Source organism: Equus caballus, chromosome 28, assembly GCF_041296265.1.
Source record: "Equus caballus isolate H_3958 breed thoroughbred chromosome 28, TB-T2T, whole genome shotgun sequence".
NCBI classification, from domain to species: Eukaryota; Metazoa; Chordata; class Mammalia; order Perissodactyla; family Equidae; genus Equus; species Equus caballus.
In genome coordinates, this window is record NC_091711.1 from 6571732 (window position 1) to 6594329 (window position 22598).

At 37.0% G+C, this 22598-nt stretch overlaps 1 protein-coding gene across 4 annotated transcripts in view; it reads left to right on the top strand.

Annotated features, from left to right (window-relative positions):
• TRHDE (thyrotropin releasing hormone degrading enzyme) overlaps positions 1 to 22598 on the top strand; it is a 361531-nt gene that overhangs the window by 222579 nt on the left and 116354 nt on the right. For 3 of the 4 annotated variants that reach the window (XM_001488016.6, XM_023631426.2, XM_023631425.2), the window contains exon 6: positions 3003 to 3140. The exons of the other annotated variant lie outside the window; for it this stretch is intronic. In XM_001488016.6, coding sequence (XP_001488066.3) covers positions 3003 to 3140 — 138 coding nt within the window. The remainder of the gene's footprint in view (positions 1 to 3002; positions 3141 to 22598) is intronic. 4 annotated transcript variants of the gene reach the window in all.

The following is a 22598-nucleotide window of genomic DNA, read 5'->3' on the forward strand; positions in this document are numbered from 1 at the left end:
TCATAGTCTCAGGTGAGCAGTAGGCGATTAGTCAAGACAGTAATTTTTGCGGTTATTATTATTGTTGTTGTTGAGGAGGAGGAGGAAGAGGTGGTGGGCCCCAGCCAGGCACTGACAAGATAAAATCATTTCTTATTTTATAGAGATATGGGTCTTTATAAAAATTAGCACCTTCTCTACTGGAAGCTCTTTGTAGTTTTGTTAAATTGGTTTGCCTCTGGCTAGAATTTTCTTTTTTTTCTCCTCAGTTTAAGATATTCTCTCTTCTGAGCTTTGTGAGTGTTCTTCTATCAGGCTTTTTTTCCCCCCCTCTCTCTTAACCTATTTTAATGCCTTTTTTCTCAATTACACAGTCATTCTTTCCAACAATGTAGAAAATGAATCTTTTGCTAAAGACTTAACACTGCTAAATTTAAGCACTGCTTCATGAGAGTCGACTGACTAGGCAAAGGGTGTTCTTGTTTTTCTCCAGAAACAGGAAGCAACAGATCCTGTAGAACTTGTATTTCCTTAAGCAAGAAAGTTTCATTTTTGAAATTTACCTTAGATTTCAATTTTATAATTATGTAGCCATTTCCATATACCATTAAAAAATCATATCTCTAGCAAACCAAGATATGTTTTCTAAATTTTAAATTGCTCAATATATATTTAATGTTGCTAAATACTAATAATTAGGATTCAAATAGAGCATCACTTTAAGTTCGTTTTACACTGTGCCTTTTCATCAGTTGTTTCAGTGACACAATGGAGCAGGCATTCATTATTTGAAGAGTTGAATATGTTTTATCTTCAGAATGGAAATCATATCTTCAACTGGTATTCCTTATAAATAAAAGTATTGATTGGTCAAGTTGAAGTATAATTATATATTTCATGATTCCTCCCATTAATTTCAATATCAAATAGTTTTACTGTGCATTTTAAAATTGAATGAGTAACACGATACATATCTGCTTAAAAGTAACATAAATATTTATTTTGGAAATATGTGATTTTTTTCTTATTGTCTAAATCTAGGCCGTTCCTCTGAGATCTTATCTTTATCTTTGCTTTTTAGTGGACTTAAGATGAGAAATGTAATTGCCAATCTTTTTTTCTTTTTGCTGGGGAAGTTTGGCTCTGAGCTAACATCTGTTGCCAATCTTCATCTTTTTGCTTCAGGAAGATTGTCCCTGAGCTAACATCTTTGCCAATCTTCCTCTATTTTGTATGTGGGTCACCACTGCAGCATGGCCTGATGAGCAGTGCATAGGTTCACATCCAGGATCCAACCCCACAAACCCCAAGCCGCTGAAGCTGAGCGTGTGAACTTAACCACTATGCCACCGGGCTGGCCCCCATAAATGCCAATCTTTTTATTCTTAAGATCTTGAATCACAGGGTTCACTCTCCTTAATTTGTCTTGAATTAGGAACTTAATTTGAGAAGAAATACAGTACTAGTTTATGTCATACTTATCATTTAATTCAAGTTTGACTTTCTCACTGTGGCCTCTTAGGGTCTGGAGCAGCCTTCTGAGACTCAGTGACCTCTCGTGCAGTCCTTGCTACCTCGGTGTTTTTGATGGAACATAGACCATTGATGTGAAACTCTTAGACCAAAAAAAGGACTGAAAAAACTAGATTTATAGTCCATAGACTATAAAAATAAGCTATTAGGAAATAAACCTTACAGTATATATTTGGGTGGCTAATTAATATTATCAGTTAAACATATCAAATCATTGAGCAGATGGTGATGTTTCTTTAAAGGCAGATTTAAAGTAATACACACATATATGCCCAGTTAACTATTCTTTTCTTAGCATATTTATTCTCCATTTCCATTTTTTAAAATCCAGGATTGGTGTTCTCTCAGCTTGAAATTATGACTCACTCAGAAATAACCTGCTGTTTGTCTGCTGGCTCAAAACTAGGAGGCTCCAAGAATGAGTTCAAAATTAGCTGGAGCGATTTAAGCATTGCCCCTCTTTAATCTCTGTAGCGATACTCCTCAGGTCGCAACTGTCCAGGGGCGTTTTAGCCCTTGTTATCTCTTGCAACTTCCTTTTTCTCTCCCTCCTCCCTCAATGAAGGCAGCAGGCCAGGAGAACTAATAGCTGCCAGCATTTTTGTTAACAAACCCAAGCTGTGTCTTTACAGCAGCCTTCTCCAAAAACAACAGAGAAGTACTTTTTCTTTACAGTTTATTTCTAACACAACAAATCCGCTTTTATTAGAGCAAATACTGATGTCTCAACAGTGTGCTGAATAGAAGTCTCATGATTTTGTCTGTTTTCACAACTTTATGGTAACGGATTATTAAAACCTATTGATCTCCAATTTATGTCCATTATTCTGAATTCACACATGCATCCACAGATATTATAGTTTGATGTCAATAATGCCTTTTATTATCTGTTGTGGTCCCCTGAAATTCTTTCAGGAAATAAATGTGTGTGTGTGTGCGTGTGCGTGTGTGTATTAGAGAGAGAATAAGTGAGAGAGAGAGGGAGAGAGAGAGAAGGAGGTAGGGTCAGGGAGAAAGAGACTGAGCTGTTCAAATGGTACTAGAAATAAATGGGATAAATAGCAAAACTGCACAGGAACCCTGAAATTTACTTAGTATTCTTACATTGAATTTAACTAAAAAGGTTATTTGGGACTGAAATTGTAGTCTTGACCTTGTAGAATGCACAAACAAGCTTACTCAGTTTCATTTATGTGCCCACTCTCCAAATTTGCTTTAACCGCTATTAAAGCACAGAGTCCATTGTTTTTGTCTATTTAGGGCCCATTGTAGCCCATTGATTTTGTTTCATGTTGTGCTCAGATCAACCACCTTCATTTCAGAGTAACTTAAGGGGCATTTTATTTACTGGATTCTCTTTAGAGTTAAGTCTCACCACGTAGACTGATGAGCATCATCGATTAAGGAACACACGTTCTGTTCAAGCTGTCACAGGCGTTCTGTTATAACCATGAATCACCTATGCTATTGCCCCATCTACTGTATTGCAGGAAAAACAGAGGTTTCTGACGGATGTTCTGCATGAAGTGATGCTGCTTGACGGCTTGGCCAGTTCCCATCCAGTATCACAGGAAGTGCGACAGGCAGCAGATATTGACAGGGTGTTTGACTGGATCGCATATAAAAAGGTGGGAATAGATAAGACCCAAGTGCCAAATGGATATTTCACTATCCTGGAGTAGCCAAACTATTTCATGCTAGATGTTTTATATTCTTCTCTTCTTCCTAGCAGATAGAAATGAACTTTCAGTTTAAAAACAGTCACTAGGTTCATATAACTTTACGAGTTAGGGCTTTTCTTTACAAATCAGTACAATGGAGATGAATGTTTACCAAATGCATAGAAATATTGGAAGTATTAATAAATCTTTGGAGACTTAATATGAAATTGCTGTACAAATGGTGTTATGTAAATGTCAACTTTTATTATTATTAATGAGAGCTGACCTGTATAGTGACAAATTATTTTTCACCAGTGCCCCTTAAATACTTACTTATTTTGATTGGCTGATGCAACTGAGTCAGGGCAGTGACATGATATGTATTATAGGGAGATATTTAAGGGAGATGAGGGGAATTAAGGATGTTTCCTGGATAATATGCATTATAAAGGAAATTCTAAAGACTAGACTTTGAGTGGCAAAGATTTTGGACCAATGACTAGACAAAGAAATAATGAACACTGTGAACTTTTTACTATTGTTACTTGGAGTAGGATTTTTTCTAATCTCTTTATCCATTAGTTCTTCTAATTTTAACATGCGCATGTACATCTCAGTGTTTAACACTTAGTAGCCATCTTCGGTGTAGATTGAATCACATTTATTGGGATTTTTACATACTTTATTGATTTATAATGTTTTAAATTAAACCAATTTTTTATATTTTTAAATTTTTTCTCAAAAGAAAGATATTTCTGTTATAACTAGAGGTCAAATAATGATTCATCAGAATTCCTTGGTGCAGTGATTTGGATATTTTATTTTTCATTCATGAAATGACTGTCTCAATGATTATTAACATTGTATGCTATAATATATAAAGATGCAAATTATGTTAGAAAATCTCTTTTTTGAGTCACTGATCATTGCATGGGCTCAAGATGGTGTTTTCTATGTTTTACAAAAATAAGTGGGGGCCGGCCAGGTGGCATGGTGGTTAAGTTTGCACGTTCTGCTTTGGTGGCCCAGGGTTCTCTGGTTTGGATCCCGGGTGCTGACCTACGCACAGCTTATCAAGCCGTGCTGTGGCAGGTGTCCCACATATAAAGTAGAGGAAGATGGGCATGGATACTAGCTCAGGGCCAGTCTTCCTCAGGAAAAAGAGGAATATTGGCAGTAGATGTTAGCTCAGGGCCAATCTCCCTTAGCAAAAATAGAAAGATTGGAGGTAGGTGTTAGATCTGGGCTAATCTTCCTCAAAAAAAAAGAAAAGAAAACTAAAAAAATAAGTACAAGTGTAGAACCATATTTAAAATATATATTAACATTTATTTAAAGCATTAAATAAGTATTTAAAGTATATATTGATTTTTTATATATGAGGCTTTTGGGGGAGATTTTATTGGGTGCAATTCACTTCATTCAACTGTATTGATTCTTAAAGTGTAATGCCAACAATCGTTGGTTCAGCTTGAGATGAGCTTGGAGACATGTCTGTAATTATTTCCCTCCTACCACCAATTCTAAAAGACTATTTGTAAATACTAATTTTACTTCAGCATGAATAATATCAGGAAAATGTTATTTTGATGAAATATATTATAGATGTGCTTTTACACATAAATAACCTCTATCCCAGAGCAATTTCTAATTTATTCAAGAAGATTAAGAATTGAAACAGTAAGAAAGAATGAAGATACAATCATTATTATTTTACCCTCTCCACGTTTTTGTGCAAAGTCTTGTCAATTGTGATTAATGAGCAAACTGTGCCACGAAGCTCAGGACCACCATCATAAAGGGTACTGGTTTACTTGTCTCTAGACGTTATTTTTTTTAATAAATGTTATTGAGGAATAATTGACAAATATAATTATGTATATTTAAAGTGTACAATGTGATGATTTAATATACAAATACATTGTGCAATGATTATGAAGGTCATCAAGATAATTAACACATCCATCACCTCACACAGATAACTTTTTTTTTTGTGGTGAGAATGCCTAAGATCTACTCTCAGCAACTTCTGAGTATACAATACCCTATTATTAACTATAGTCACCGTGCTGTACACTATATCCTCAGAACTTCTTCTAACTCAAAATTTGTACCCTTTGACCTACATCCCCCCAATTCCTCCTTCCCCCAACCCTAGGTGAAAAGCAGTGGCCCAGGTACCTGCTGGCATAGCTGAAGAGTAATCTTCAAATGTGAGTGTGGAAAAAAATAAACATCAGACCAATTTGGCTAAATCTTAGGGACCTCATGTTGATAATCTCTGTATCAGGCTTTAGGGTGTATTTAGTGTCTTAGTCTAGTTCTCTGATTTGGCTTCTCTCAGGCTCTTCCTAGCTGATTGTTGATATGTGGGTAAGATGCAGTAACTAACTGTGTAAGTGGAATGGGCAAACCATATCATTCTGGGATGCATGACAGGTAATATGGGTAATTGTACAGCCATTAAATAACATCAACGGCTAACACTTATTGAATGCTTACTGTGTACTAGGCACTGTGCCAATCTCTTTACATTTATTGACCCATTTAATTCTCATAATCCTCTTATTGGATTGTTGTTTTCATGTTCCTTATTTTAAAAATGAGGACGTTGACTCATGGTCAATCCAAGGATATGTATCCCAGGAAATCAGGTTCCAGAGCAAACAATTTTACCTCTACCATATTTGCCCAACAAGCTTGCTTGGCTGGAGCATTTCTTTGACAAGCACCTCTTATGTCCCAAGCACTGTGTGCTGAGTGCTAGGGATATAACAGTCAATAAGACACAAAGGAGAGACAGCATACAAATAAGTCAGTGCAGCAGCATATGAATATTCACAGCAATATTTTCATTTTAAATGTAGAAATCTAATTCACACCATCTTAAGCAATAAAAAGGAATTTGTTGACTGAATAACTGATAAGTCTGAGATTTAGTATTAGCTTTCAGACTGGTTGACTTCAGGTATTTTAACAATGTCACCAGAAATCCACCTTTTGTCACTTTCTTGGCTCTTTGCCTCTATCAGATTTAATTTCTAGATGATGCTTAGATAGATAGCCCCAAACAAGTTTAGGCTGATAGAGCCCTCAACCTGGTGATCCTAACAGGCTCAGAGAAAGAGTAAACTTCTTTTCTCACACAGAATTTATACTAGTTTCTAAAGGGCTATGATTTGTTCTGATTATGTAATAGATCACCAGTGGAAAATCCATATGTCCATGCAGTGGACAGTCCCTATGGACATTCTGACTGGTTAGCATGGGTCATGAGTTCATCCTTGGTGGTGGAAGAGATAGGCCACATAACTGGCTGGCCCAATAGGATCAAGTGAAATAGGGTTTATAGAAAAACAAACTGATGACTAGAAGAAAGTAATGGATGCCATCCTCAGAATCTTAGGAGTTATGGTAGAAATATGTACAAGATATAATCATGAGAGTAAAGGGTGGAGGAGCGACCAAAAGGCTAACAAGGACCATTCTGTAGAGAAGGCTCAGAAAAGGAGCACAATGGTGATTGAATGGAACATCAAGAAGTTCAACAGGGTACAGAGTAGTGAGAGTTGGGGGCAGTAAACAGGCTGGGGACATAAGCCGGTAAGAACTGGGAAGGCCTCTCATGCAATACGGGAAGTTTGATCTTCACCCAGCAGGTCAACAGGAACCAAAGAAGAGTTTCAAGCAGAGGAGTAACATAATTACAATTGCATTCTAGAAAGAATATTCTTGTGTTAGAGATGGAAATAATATGATAGATACGGACATTTCAGAAAAGATTGTAGCAACTAGAGTTGTAGTATACAGAACTTATTTTTTTGTAATGTAGTGTGTAGCTTAATAAAAACTTCTTGCCACTGATCTTCTGTGCTCTCCTCCCTGAAGCTCCCTGTTAGCAGACAACGTTGACCTCTACCAATAAGCAACCTCTTACTGTGCCAGTGCTCAAGTGGCATGTCCTCTCTTGTAATTATTCTCTTAATAATTATTCTAATTATTCCCACTGCTGTTTTTTGTTATTATTTCTGTATAGTAATTTCATTACACTTTAAATAACTTTTTGTATAGAAATGTATTTAGGGGTTGAGAAAATTATAGAGAAATAAAGGTTAGGAACCACAGAATAGATACCAGTTTTTGTGGATTTGAATTTAAGAACTGAGTGTTTCTGAAGAAATATTGAGTGATGTTCAATATGGATAGTCTCCAGGCCAGTATTAAAAGAAAAAAATTAAACTCCTAAAATTAGATATGTGTTTTGAGAATGGGAAGAGAGATAAAAGTGACAGCTAGTCTGTAAAAAAAAAGAGTTACATCCCAGTGAAATACAAATTTTCCATTTTAATAGTAGATTGAATATGAGGATACTTTTATCCTAAAAGTGCAGTGGAAACAGGAAAACATTGTCCATAGATAGGAGGACTGCAAAAGATGGATTGAAATAGTCTCTTTGCTCTAAAAGCACCAAGGGAAATAAGAATCAATGACCTAGTGACCTGGTTGATGAAAGTGAGTGAATGCTCATTAAGTTTACATATGATGCAATGCCGAGTTGGAGAGGATTGCTACAAGCTTGAGAGAGATGAACAGATTTCGAAATGACTTAAGCAAAGTTAAAGAGGATCCTTTAAAAACAAGCACTCTTTTCACCAATTCTTCTATCAAGGTTAATATATTTTAGAGACCAAACAAAATTACACAGAATAAAGGAAAGAATTGTCAAGCAGAGAAAAATCTACAAGGGGTCATGGAGAACAAGAATAATAGAAAGAGGTTGGCAGTTCAACTTGCAAAGCTCTACCAATATATTCCAGACTTAAAGTTTGAAAATCCTTGTAAGGCTAAAGAGGAACATATATACAACCTCTATCATCTTTGGAAGCGAATATGAAAAGGACAATGAGTGCTTTGCATCTGTTTTCCCTTCTAATACCAGATTTCTCATCCATAACATCACATCAGCCAGGCCATAATTAGCACATGGAGAGAGCAATACCAACTCTTTGTAAGGGATAGGTTGTTTCTATGGGGAAAAATAAAAAGATGGTGCCTTCTTTCAAAAATATAACCAGTAGTAGGTATAAAACATATGAAATGAAAACGCTAATTATACTAAGAGTAACAGGGAAGCACATCTATTATTTAAGGAGCGCTTACTATGTACAAAGCATTTTGTGAGATGCTTTGCATATGTTATCCCACTTACTCCTAACAGAAAACTTGGAATGTAGGCATTTTTAACCCCTTTTACTGATAAGGAAACTGAGACTTGAGAAGTTAAGTGATTTCCATAGGGTAAGACACTTAGCAAGTGCACAAGCCAGGATGGGAAATCAGATGTGTCTGAATCCAAGTTCTGGGCTCTTATCTATAGCACTTTTCACAAATAAATATATTTCAAGGCAAGTTATAATATGAACCATCTTAGTGGATGGCAACAAGTTCTCAGGCCACCTTTCATCGTCTCTTTCTCCCATCCTATTTTTCAGGAAATCTCATTGTCTCTGCTGTCAACATATTCCCAGAACCTGACCTTTCCTCCCCACCATCACTGTTGCCATTCTGGTCTGAATCACCACCAGATTGCCACATTTAGAAAGATTCCTAAAACCTCTCTGCTTCTAACCCTGTTCCCCTACAGTCTATTTTTGACCAAGGACTCAGAGTGATCTTTTTTAAAACCTAAGCTAGTGCCACTTCTTTGCTCAAAACCCTACAATGACTCCTCACCAAAATGAGAATAAAAGGCAAAGTCTTTACGATGACCCATGAGGCCCTACCTGATGTCTGCTTATCCCATTCTCCCCAAGCTCCCCACAGACTACAGGCTCTTATTCTGGCTCTTATTCCTCCGGCTTCACCTCTCAGTACCGTCTGTGTCTTCATTCATCGTACACCTGCTGCACCAGCTCTCTTGATTTCCCTGAAATCCAACTAAAGTCCCTCCCACACTAGGGCCTTTGAAGTGGCTGTTCTCTCTGTAGAGAATGAGGTTACGCTGGATATTGCCATGGCTCCAACTTGTTCTCCTTGAAGCCTTTACTTAAATGTCACCTTCTCAAAGAGATCACCAACTTAAAAAGTCAACTGGCACCCTTACTCTTTTCTTCATTCATTTCCCTTGTTCTGACCCACTTACAGTTTGGTCCTATGGTACAGATCACATTCTGACATAGTGTGCAATTTATTCAATATTATGTTTACTGTATTGTCTGTTTATAGGTATTAGAAAAAAGGGTTGGCACTTGAAATAGTAGTAAAGAGTTTCAGATGTAATGCCATATGAATTCCAGGAGGGGAAGGAAGATTGTATTGCCCAATCATTCTATTTTCTGATGGGTTCTGTCACGTGTGGCCTGACGCCTCAGCCCTGGACCTCATGGGACCCCTTTCCTGTCGCTCAGCTCTTCTCTTGTTGTCTCTGCACTCTCCTGCCTCAGCCACAATAAGCCTCCTGTTCTGCAAGACTTTCCAGCCCGTTCTTCTAAACAGGTCCTTCTGCTCAGTCTTTACTTTCTCTATTCACAGTTTACTTCGTACATGCAGTCAAATGAGCATAGTTGATTACTATTTGTCCTCTTTGACACATTTGTGCACACTTTACTGTACCATCTCTGGCGTATTATATGTGTGATTAACTATGGTGCTTCTGGTCATCTCTGTTGGACAGTTAGACAGCAGGCTCTGGGTCAGGTATGTAATGGCAATAGTACTAGTAGTAGGAATGATAGCATCACTTGTTCTTTGAGGGTCCCTGGACATCCACTTAATTGTCTCATTTAATCTCCCACCTCTGTAAGGTAGATGTTATTAGCTTCAATTTACCTGAGAGTAAACAGAGGCCCAGAGAGTTTAAGGATGCTCTCAGGCTCCTGGGTGTCCAGTTAGTGTTCACATCTCATAGTTTCTCACTCCTTGTCTTTCCACGCTACCCTAATACTTTCTTTAACTAATTGCCTATTATGTCACTGTTTCAATAGGAAATATAATTTGGGTTGCAGTCTTTTGTGTTATAAGAAATAAGTGTTATAAAATCTGGGCAGTAATAGTTACCAGGTATGATCATCTCATAAAGAAATGTGAACAAGTATAAGAGACTGAGACAAATTAAGCAAAGAACAGAGAGACGGATGGAGGGAGAGAGAGAGAGAAAGAAAGAGAGATTGATTTAGAAACAATTGGAGATAAATCCTATCAGAAAAAGCTAAACAAGTTACCTACGTCCAGCCTGGAGGATGCAGGGCTGAGAGGTGACTTAATAATTTGCTCTCGCATCTGAATGGTCATTACAGGAAGGCTGCTCACCACTCCTCTGTCAACATCAAGGTTGGAGGAAGACAAATGGCATTAAATTACAGGGAGAAATTTCACTTCTTCCAGGGAAGAACTTCTTGACATAAAGGAAATTAAACACTTCAATATGAACTACTGAGGGTTATGAAATCTTCATTCTTTGGTATTCTTTAAAATAACACTAAAAATATGCTGCCTAATTAGCAAATTAAGTGGAAGACTACTAAAAAAATTCTAGCTAGATCTTGACTTTATGGTATATCATAGTCAAATAATGTGCTAGTGAAACTCATAACTTATTAGAAATTAATATTGAGTGTACATATTTATGTTGGTATCATTCAATTTCTCCTTTGCTTATAAATGTAGAAGTGTGAATGATGAAAGAAACAAACTACTAGCTTCTTAGGCAAAATGGGAATATTTAGACATACTTCCTATCTGTCTCTGAATAACCTGTTGATAACTAGAAAATCATGAAGACAATGTCCAAGAGAGACCATGTGTTAGTGACTCTTTCTGTTGAGTACTAGGGAGTTTTGTCTTTGCCTTTGACCTTGAATTACTGTTTTTCTAGGCCCAGAGGTGATTTTAAGACGTCATGTAAAGGAAATGCCTTTTTGCCCTTGTAGAGAAAATGCATATGGTGGGAGGAGATGATTTTATTGACATTTTTATGATAAATACCTTTACCACTTACTGGTAAATTATTAATTTGTACATTTTACTGATGGAGGCAAGTTTTCTTCTGCACATGTATTTGACTGATTCATCACCATTTGAGTGGTTTATTACCTTTTCTTCTTGCTCAAATATTACTATTTAAATACTTAAAACAGCTTGTTTTTTTTCTTCCTGGACACTTGTACTTGTCCTCATTAGCTGTTCCTCTCAGATTTAGCATTTACTTGATAAAATTGAAAGAAAAAGTGTGTACTTAATGAAAATAGGTAGCAAGTTACTCAACAGTGTAAGGAATGGATTAATCCCCTTCAAAGTATTCTTATCTTCTCCTGCTCCTTTTGTGTCTCATTCTTTTGTTACTAATTAGCGGTTTCGTACGCTGCTTTTGAATCCCTCTGTTGTACACAGTTGCTGAAATAGTTAAGAAAGTGCAGTGTTGGTTGTGACTTTATTCTTCTGCTCTTTTTGCGCAGGCCAGAGTGGTGATCACACAATATAAGAAGCTTAAAAGCTACGTTGTGTGAGTCTTAGCTCGCAGACCCGGGCTAGAGTGAGATTCTGCTTCTGCAGCTTTCTGAAATAGTTTCACAACTACACTTGTTCTTAGTGCTTTGTTTATGCAAAAAGCCTAATTCTAGTGACTTTTGCAATGGTTCACTCATGTCAGACTTCATCAATCACCATAATTAAGAATAAAAAGTACCATTTCAATTACTATAAATAGTAACATACAAAGAGTATTGCATTTCTGTAATTTGCTCACCCTCCAACTATATGTGACTGTAATTCCATTAAACTAGGAGGCAGCTACAATCATGTCAGAAGGGAATGGGGCTTCTGTTAGCAGAACAAAGTCAATTCAGTCAGGAGGCCTGTGAATCTCAAATTGTTTATAGAGGATATTCAGAGAGAAATAGCAATTGAAAATACAAACTAAAAAGAATTGGGCATCAGCCGATGTATATCCCCGTAACACATAGGGGGATTGTGATGTTTTGAATAGATATTCTGGAATAATGAGATTCTGTGGTGGTTGGAAAGAGGAGAAGTAGAGTTAGGAAGAAAATTAAGATTTAAAGGATAAACAAGAAAGGTAACAGGTTGACATTTTGAGAGATGGGAAGTATAGAAGAAGGAAACAGAGAACAGCAATGAAACTCCCTTTTTCAAAAAGAATGTTTGGAGAAGATGAAGAACAAAATATTCGCAATATAAGTACTTTGTGTACTTATAACAATGGAACAGATTGGAAATGGTTGAACTGAATTGAGTTTTCCTGTAGAATAATCGTGAATGGGCTGTGTTTTAGTATCTGAAGAGTTCACCTTTTTACTCAACATAACCACTACCCATTTTTAGTGAACTACACACGGTATATTGATGTAACATAAAATTCTCCAGAAGCCCTGTATGGTTACCAGAGTTACATATAAAGTTCAAGATAATTAATAATTGTTTTGACTTTAAGGAACTTTTTTATCACTATTCCTTTTTTCATGTGAACCCAGAGATTGTCTATTTTTATTACCAAAAAAAAATGTACCTTCCAAGTATTAAACAATTCACGTCCGTATTAATCAAACACATATATAAGCCTCAATCAGAGTTTCTGTTTCAAACAGGCCAAACTGTATTACTATGCAGGATAGATACAATTCTAGTCAAACAACAACAAAAAGCCTTTCTGTTTGGCTGATGTAGTCTTTTTGAAGGTAAATATGCTGTTTCCTTTGAAATAATAAAAATATTTCTTTGGACACGCTTTCACACATATTTTCCTTCCAGGGGAGGCTAAGGGTCATTTGATGAGCTGCTGAGAAGATTATCTAGAGACGACATGTTTTCTACATCCTTTATCCTTCATACTGTTGGATATTTCCTGTCAGCAATAACAGATTTTGGTCTTTCTGCTTTTTAAACATAGAATGCTTTTAGTTTGTGTGGGGGGGGTTCTCTTTATATCAGCATTAGAAGGCTTCACTGGGATTTCATACCCCATATTCTTGCCTTTAAAAAACAGAGATTAAAAAAAATCCTGAAGCCGCTTTTGTCTTGAGGGCATTTGCCCAACCAGGAGAATTTGAGCAGCTTCTCAGGGTTTCACAGAGACAGGAAAAGAACATAAAGCCTAAGGTGAGAAGTTTAATGGGAGGCATCCCATAAAGCCAGGGCCTTCAAGAGCTGCCCCGGTGGCACAAAGATGAACTGGAAATAAACCTCTCCCCTTCTGCAGGGGACTGTGAAGAAATTGTCTGCTCCAAACTTTGACTGCAAGAGGAGAGGGAAAGAAAATTTCCTCTGAAAATGTGTGACTACGAGAAACCCTTGCACAGCGTTGGAACTCAAATGAAAATCTCCTTGGTACACTGCAAACCTCAAGCCAGGATTTTAATTTAAAATGCTTGATCCTGGACTAGAAGTGTCCTCAGATGCCAGACAGAAACTAGAACAAATCCTTTCTAGAAGTATACACCTTCATACCACATCTTGAAGATTCCCACAGATAAATCCCAAGGAAAAGGAGCATCTCACAGTCAAAAATCACTAATCACACAGGAAACAAGGTCCATGAGCATGAGACAGCTGAGACAATTGAGAATGGAACCATTCATGCACGTGATTAAAATAGTGGATATGTTAGACAGAGTGTGAAATAGTATATTAATAAATCTGAGGAAGTAAAAAGAGGCTTGAAAAATAAGCAAAATGCAAGCCAATTTAGAAAACTAATGAGGATTCCTACAAATGAAAATGTAATAACTTCATTTAAAAATATAGTATATACAGTAGACGGTTTATTACAGATTAGAAAGAGCTGAAGAGAGATTTGTAAGCAGGAAGATAGAATTGAAGAAACTGTACAGCACAGAGAGACCAAGAGATGGGAAATGCGCAAGAGGTTAAGAAAATAGGAGAGGGGTTGAAAAGCTCTCACAAGTGGCCTGTACGCAGACTCAAGGCCTGATTCCACTCACATTTTCCATCCTTTGTTTCTTCATCCAATTATTGCTTCTTAGCTTCAGGGACTAAAGTTTTTGCCTTAAACAGTGGCATCATTCTTAGAAACAGAGTTCTGAGTTTGAGCTAGGATTTTCTTTGTCTCAAAGTAATAAATTTTACCCATCAACAAAGCTCTATTTTATTATCCTCATTCTCTTTTATGACCATCTTAAAAGCTTCGTGAACAAGATAAAATGATGATATTAACCCAATCATTAAGCACAATATACTTCTTTATATTAATAGTTATTATTTATTGAGTGCTCACCATGTTCCCAAAGTTTTGCCACTCATAATTCCCCTTAAACGTTACATCAAGCTGAAACCTAGAGTAATTATGTTTTTTGGCCTGAGCCTATAGAGATCATAAGCAGAAGGACCAAAACCAACCTACCTGACTCCAAATTCTGTTCTCTCATTGCCTGATCACATAGTCAAATAGGTGTTGATTTTCACAGTAAAAAAAGTTATATGTTTATTCAAACACTTCTGCCTTTCATCTGACCATTAGTTAATCTCTCTTTTGAAATGAGCTTTAAACGCAATTTCTTCTTCCTGAAAAGTCTACCTTGATCAGATGTTTTTATCTTCTTTCTGCTCCGTTCTCATTGATTCTTATTTTACATTGTCTAGCTCTTCCTGGTTTACTCTCCTTTATGTTTGAACCAACAGCCCAAGGATCCTAAGGATCTTCAGAAAAATTGGAGTTGAAAGACCCTAAGTGGAGATGGGCATGGGCTGGCGTGGAGCTGTGTGGTCTCAGTGACTCTAAGAGGCATGGTTAGGCTTCTGTAGAGTGGAGCCATCCAGAAGCAGACCAACTGGTTCAGTTCAGCTGTGCACTGACTCTCTGATGTAATTTTACAATAGGATGCAATTAGCTCAGTGCCACAAAAATATCTGGCCTAAAGTAGAGATTTTTGATATGTGTCCCCCTGGTACGTACCATAAGCCAAGGCAAAGCAACGATCAAGCAGTTGAATGTCTGTGTTTTGCTTACATATTCCCAAAACTGTTTTCCAGCCTCACAATTTTAAGAAGAATTGTGCAAACATTTAATGCCACATCATTTTCCTTCTGGAAGGGCATCCGTCACAGCAGGAACTTCCTGACTAAATTGGAACAGTTGAAAGTATTTCAGTAGTCACATTTGTTAACAGTAAAAGCCAGAGTTTTAAGTGCTATCTAATGTCTGAAAATGTTTTTCAAGTTTGAAATACATGTGGTGGTAGTGCTGGGGAAAAGGTAGCACGTTTAAAGGTATTTATGTTTGAAATAATAAGGTCAATTAACACTATATAACATTATGTGCCAGTCACTTTCATATACGTTCTTTTTGTATATTAGTCATTTAATCTTTACAACAACCGCATGAGATAGATACTTTTTGCATCCCCAATTTACGGGCAAGGAAACTGAAGTGGTAACTTATCCAGCATCTCACACTTGGTAAGTGTTGGAGTCAAGATTCACGCACCGGGAGTCCTGTCCAGGCTCCTTGTCAGCTGTACCAGATGGGTCCCCCTGCGATTTCTTTTTAAGTTTGGAGAACGCGTTGCACATAAAACATGAAGAGTCACTCATTTCTTTTTTAGAGAGCTCTTGTATTTTGTAATTATTTGTGTATATCTGTTTAATTAGTCCTTTTACAATCAAAGCTTTAGCAATATCCTAGTTATTACCTGGTTCAGTCCTTACAGACAGTGAGCACACCACAAACAGCTGTGGTCTGACTGCATTATAACAGTGATGAAGTCTACCCTCCGGACTCTCAGAGGCTTTCAGGCAGTGATGCACGTTTAATTTCTAACTGGTTCAAATTCCTACCTGCAGTGATTTTTGAGACCTTTTAAGAATTTTAAACATTTAGCATAAAGAAGTAAATATGACTCTGTACTATAAGCAAAATCATGCTTTATTAAATGTTAATATTACCTTTTTAAGACTTCTTTAGTTTGAGCTATTCTCACTTTTCCTGAAAAATAATGCAGAGCAAAACTTCTTTGCTTGTCCTGAATTGCTTTCACCAAATCTGAAGATGGACTTCCTAGTTCCAATAGTGGGTGATTCCTTCCACAAACCGGGCAGAGGACTTGCGAACGTTGAGAGCGCCCCCCTCACCTGCGATGAAGGGCGTGGGGAGCCACAGCAGGTCTGTCTCGCAGCATCCCTTGATGCCTCTGTTGGAGACAGCCCGCTGTCTGACAGACCGTTGATCTGCCCCTTTATGGCATTTTTGTTTCTAATTCCACTCTTGTTTACTTTAAGAGCTAAATCTTTTACCACTTTCCACTTCTGCTTGAGAAAGAAATTTTTTTACAGTTTTGGGACCAAATGTCTTCCATCAGCTCATTTTAATATCTCATTTCCGTGACCTTGTTGCCAGTTGAAGCTGTGATGTTGCTGGTGGAATAGGGGAGAGATTTGCTGTGAGCCAGGTAGAACATTTTCCTTTTCTCGCAGAAATAAGGAAATGAGAGTCACCTGCTGTTTTTCTTTTACGTTTGCTCTATGTTAAACCATAAGAACATTAAGTTGACCTTTAATTGCTTCTAAAATGAGAGGGTGCTAGCTTACCAGGTATTGGGGTGGTTTGTTTATCCTAGGCTTCTGGCAGCAGTAATGGTCGATGTTTCTTGTTCTGGTTGATAATGAAAACAATGGAGGAAAGCCAGAGGCAGGATTTGCTGCCATGTACAAGCAGCTAAAGATTGGGAGGCAGTAACAGGGCCTGCAATGTGCGCGTTTGTCTAGAGCGTGTGAAATGCTTGCTAGGCTCCTGGGCTCCCAGGACAAAGGGTGTTGTGCATTTTTATGTATGTGTCTTGGGAAATCTTACCCTACAAAGGTGGTGATTCCCAAAGTGTGATCTGTGGAATCCCACAATACATTCTCTTAGAATTTTCTTTTTCTTCACTCAGATATTGAAACTTCAGATTTTATTGATTTGGCTTAATGGCATTACATGAAACTATATCTTAAATGAAAAGTTTAAATGATGAATTCCTCATCTGGGCTTTCTGAATAAACTCTGTCAAGATCATATCTGCTTGTCTAGGTATAAAAATGGACTGAGTCTTTGTGCTTATGACCTGCCCCTGTCAGAAGAGGTTGCTTCGAGATAAATGGCTTGCTGCTCTGGTTCCCTGGATGATCGGGTTTTGAGTTTAGAAACTCTCTAGGGACAGAACACATCTGTGCTTTGCCACACTGAAAACAAGAATCAGAAGCTGGAGGCGAAAACTGTCCTTACATTTTACAGGAGGGGTGGTGATGAACACTTCCTTTACTGACTGCCTTCTAGATGTTGTCAGGTCCTCAGTGCTAACCTCTCCCCATTGCACGCTGCTACCACGGCATCCACACTGAAGCCATGACTTCTGTCTTTCTAGAGGAGGAGCAAGGAAAGAAACAATCCACTTCTCAATGAAATACATGAAGAAGCTAATTTATTTTCCTGAGAACAGTTGAAGGTGGTTTGATGACACTTTAATCTGGGCATTTCGTTCTCTCTGTAAACTCACACTGAAGTCAGAATAGCAGAAAGGTAGAGAAAACCTTACTCAAGCAATATTTCCCTTATACTGCAAATATTGGCACAGTAAAATAATTTCCATAACTTCCAGAAAATCGGTCATATCATGTATGAATGAATCCGACAATGAAAATTAAAAAGTGTCACTCAGTTATCAAGCCATGCCCTTGACAAAATGTTTTCCTTCTTGCTTTTTCCATGTATATGTGAGTGATAAAATGATGAGGAGATTTCAATGATCAATTTTCATTTGATTAATTGCAATGATGAAATGTTAGTGATGCTGATATTTACTGATAATATGTATTTTATTTATTAAGAATCTAGTAGGACGGCAAATTCAGTTTTATAGCCCAGTGGAGTTTAAGAAGTGTGGCTTTATTCAATATTCATCTTGAACTCTGTGGTGGCCCATCTGTATAAATAATCTCATCAGCCTCTTGTGTGAGCCCATCCTTGAAGAGTTCCTCATGTGGATGATAATGAGAAAATATACTATGCTTTTGTCCTTGTCAGTGGTGTCAGAACATATGACATACTTGGCGCAACTGCTGAATAAAGCTGTGGCTGTAAGAGGCCCAGCAACATCTCATCTGGATGAGGAGGCGCCTAGTGCATCCCGGGTTTCACAGAAAAAAGACAGTCCTGAGCCTGCCTGAAGGGCATGGTTATTTATGGTCATGCTGGTGAATTTTACTCTTGTGGAAAGTATGCCTGAAAGTCCAGAGAAGTGAGCACAAGGCACAGGTCTTCTTGACTTGAATTTCCTTCATTTTCCATGGAGGCTTGTTTTTACACCTGTCCCAAAGATGCTTTTCTACCACCCAAGATAAAACATACTAAGAAGTATTTGAATCTAGAGTTTCTGAATTAGACCAACATACTATGGATATTTGCATAACATGCCCTGCGAATACAGTTCTGCCCAAATTGTAAAGTCGTTTAGAAAAAAGTCACTTTGTCGTATATATGTTTTAGATAAAAAAAGCTTTCAAAATCTAGAATCCTCTTTTAAAGTCAGAGTAAAATGTGAGGCTGGCCTGGTGGCATAATGGTTAAGTTTGTGCACTCCACTGTGGCGGCCCAGGGTTTGCAGGTTTGTATCCCAGGCGCAGACCTACACACCACTCATCAAGCCACGCTGTGGCAGTGTCCCACATACATAATAAGAGGAAGATTGGCACAGATGGTAGCTCGGGGCCAATCTTCTTCACGCACACAAAAATAATAAAATAACTTTGTCCTTTAGACTTGAACATTATTTTTAAATTGAAAAATATTCTATCCTTAGATCAGAACTCAGTTATTTCTATTATTTCCTAAGGTTATTCATTTCCAAAAATATCTTTCAAATCTAAATAGTATTACAGTATAATGAAATTTTTAAATATTAATTAGTCTGATGAATTACAAAATAAGAAGATTCTGTTCAGTATATCTGGGGATGATATTATTGAACTTTAGTCTTGAATTTGTTTGCCTTTACTTTATATAATCATAATAGAACCTACTAACTACGTTAGGCTTCTGTCTCTTATTAGTGTGTGTGTGTGTGTGTGTGTGTGTGTGTGTGTGTTTGTGTGAGAGAGAGAGAGAAAGCAGTTGGCAATTTTTAGGCTGTCGTTTGCTTCACAAAGCCATGCCGCTGAGGGATGGTGGAGAAGGATTTTGGAACAGCAACTTTATGAGTAGGAGACAAGGTTAGATGGATGAATAAGTGAGTAAATCAAAGAATATGTGGATTTGGAGACAGGTTGTGTGACAGGGCTTACTAGAGAATAGTCTACTATCTGGCAGGTTAATACTTAAATTCTTAATAAGAAAAGAAAATATAGTTTATCACACTACCTTTTGAAGAACAATTTACATGTTCAATTGATGATTAAAGCCAAATATTAAGGTTTTCATGGTTAAGAAATTCTTTCTTTCTTTTATATTTCTCTGTTTTAGTCATTTTTTAGGTATTTCTGTTTTAGCCATTTTTTTTTAATGTGGCTGCTATTTAATTCCCAGTGGAGTTGAAAATCAACCTACCATGTCTACTTTATATGAAACTTTCCCATATTTGAAAAGTATTGTTGTTTGGTGTTCTTTTTTCAAGGAAAACTATCTTTATTTCTAGCTTTTTTAAACTTTTTATCCTGTCTCTGGATTTTCTCTGATGTCTCTTTTTTTACCTTTTACTTTTTTGTTTGGCACATAGTTATTTCAAATCATGTTCAATTTTCACGCGTTGTACTCTACATCCCAACGTCACGCCCGTTTGGAACAGCGAGTCAGTACTCAGGACTCTCAGGAGCAAAGGGCCGTGGGTTCTACTGTCATGCTTTCGCTGGATTGATTTCTTTATACTTTTTTCAGATAGCTTATTGCCAAAATCTTCTTTCTTAGCAGTTCAGACAATAGCATTTTCCCATTACTGTAATATCAGTTCTTCATACCCTGCAAACAGATTTTCTCTGGCAACAAGAAGATTACATGAAGGTGCCTGTCTTCCCCTGGCTCATCCTTCTCCAGTGCCACCTCCAGCAATGTGCACTAGACTTCAGGGCAGCTGAGCACAGAGCAAGCTCGTGGCGGGCTGAGTGGTGGAGGGTTCTCTTCACTACTTTTATGTAAATACCAAAGTACCATTTACAAGTAAGGGTTATAATTGAATGGTTAAATGGATGAGATTATTTAAGAAAAAGTATCAAGAAGTATTGAGAATATGAGGGCAAATCTATAAAAGGAGCTAGTGAATTTGGGAACCTCAAAAGAGAAGAGTCAGTGTAGATGAATAATAAAATCTGTATCTAGTTTTATATAATTGTTTACTTTCTGACATCCCCACCTGGGTTGGTCTCTAGAAAACAGAAGAAATATTTACCAAGGGTTAGTCTTTGTGCCAAATAATGCTGCTATTATACTTACTGACTATTTTCTTTTTTCTATCATTTGTTGTTAATATTTTGCATATCAATGCATTTACTAGTTATCTAGTCTAACAGACATGCATTGAATACCCAGTTTATCCTGCTGGGTTTCGCAGGACATGGCCCCTTCCCTCCTGAGTCCTAGGGCTAAGGCACATAATTGTTTTGTGTGAATTCTCAAAATGACAGACTGTGCTCTATGTCAAAATAGATACAAAAATAGATACGAAAAACAAGTGCAATAGGAGAATTGTAAGAACAATTTTAATTCTAACTTGAATTAGGAAAAATTTCTCAGGAAAAGGTGATATTAGAGTTAAGTAAGGACTTAAGCCACACCATAGAGTTCAGACTTGAGCTGGGCGCTTTGGGCATGAAGATCTTGCACAAAAGCCAGGAGATGGGGAGTGCAGGCAGACCAGTCGATGCCTCTTTCCACAGCCTCTCAAAAGACAATGAAGGCCAGAATTGCAGAGAGAGATCATAAAGAAGAGACAGAGTTAGAAAACACTGTTTCCGAGCCAGCCCTGATGGCCTAGTGGTTAAAGTTCAGTGCTCACTGCTTTGGTGGCCAAGTGCACTGTCCAGTCTTGGAACCACACCACCCGTCCGTCAGTAGCCATGCTGTGGCAGTGGCTCACATAGAAGAACTGGAAGGACTTACAACTGGATATACAATCATGCACTTCGGCTTTGGGGAGGAAAAAAAAAGGAGGAAGATCAGCAACAGGTGTTAGCTCAGGCTCAATCCTTGCAAAAAAACAAAAAAGAAAGAAAGAAAATACTATTCTCATAAGAGTCATGTGCCCATTCATTTTTTCTTCCTTCTTTAAATAAGTCAAGTAAAAACTTTGAAGGAACTGACATATGTTGCATATATTTTATACATCTCAAAATTATATATAAATGTACATAACAAAAATAAAATTTAGAAAAGAAAAATTGTAAAGAAGAATGACTTTATAGATACCTTTCAAATATTTGAACATTTGGTATTTTGATTATTAGGTGAAAAAATAGATGTTTATATTTTTCAGAAAATACACAACCTAATAATATATTGGAAGCTATTGCTGTACTCAAAATTTCCAGACAAAATATCCAGCTAACACTAAAATTTCATTATACCAACGTGTATTGTTGTTTGCATAATATACCATATTTACTTCAGTTGTTAGCATTCAGCTAATTCCAGCCATGCCTCTTTAAGAAGTACAATGTCATCTTTTGTATTAGACAGAAAGTGGAGAAGCATTTTGCACTCAAAATGTATCTAAAACTTTGTTGTAATGATTCTATTAAGTATTCACTTTGTGACGTTTGCTAGCACAATATCATGTATCTTTTAAAAGTCTTATTTATGGGGCAGTTTGACATGACTTGTTCACTAACGTTAATTCATGTTGTATTTTTTCTTCATAAGCTAAACTTCACATGAGTTTCCGGCTGTGACGGTTTAACTCCCATGGGGCTGGTTGTTCTACAGTTAGTGACAAGGATACCATTTGTTAGCTGATATCCAAAAAACACATACGATGTTGACGTCTGTGCAATTATTTTACAGCCTGTCGTTCTCAGGTTCTAAAATGAATTTGAGATTAAAGTATATTTAAGTTTTGTACAAACAATTGGTGTTTCCTGAATTCTTAAAACAAAATTAAATTACTTTTATTCATTCAATGCTGTTATTGATTTGGGACATTTCAGCCTTCCACTTGGTTCAGAGATTTAAAAAAAATATTTCTATCACTTATTCTTAAACCATTGCTTTGCTAATTCCTTTACACTTTAGTGGGAATTACAATTTGTTCATTAATAATTTGATTTTTAAAAGAAAATTATTATTCATAAGCTCTTATTTATTTAAAGATTTACTCCAAATGTCTGGCTAATTCAATGTAATTTATTTCATTTTTCCTCTATCAAATAAGTTCATTTGAAATTTTAAAAATGTGGTAGCACCAAAACACTCCTAGAAGTCTCTATAGATGGATT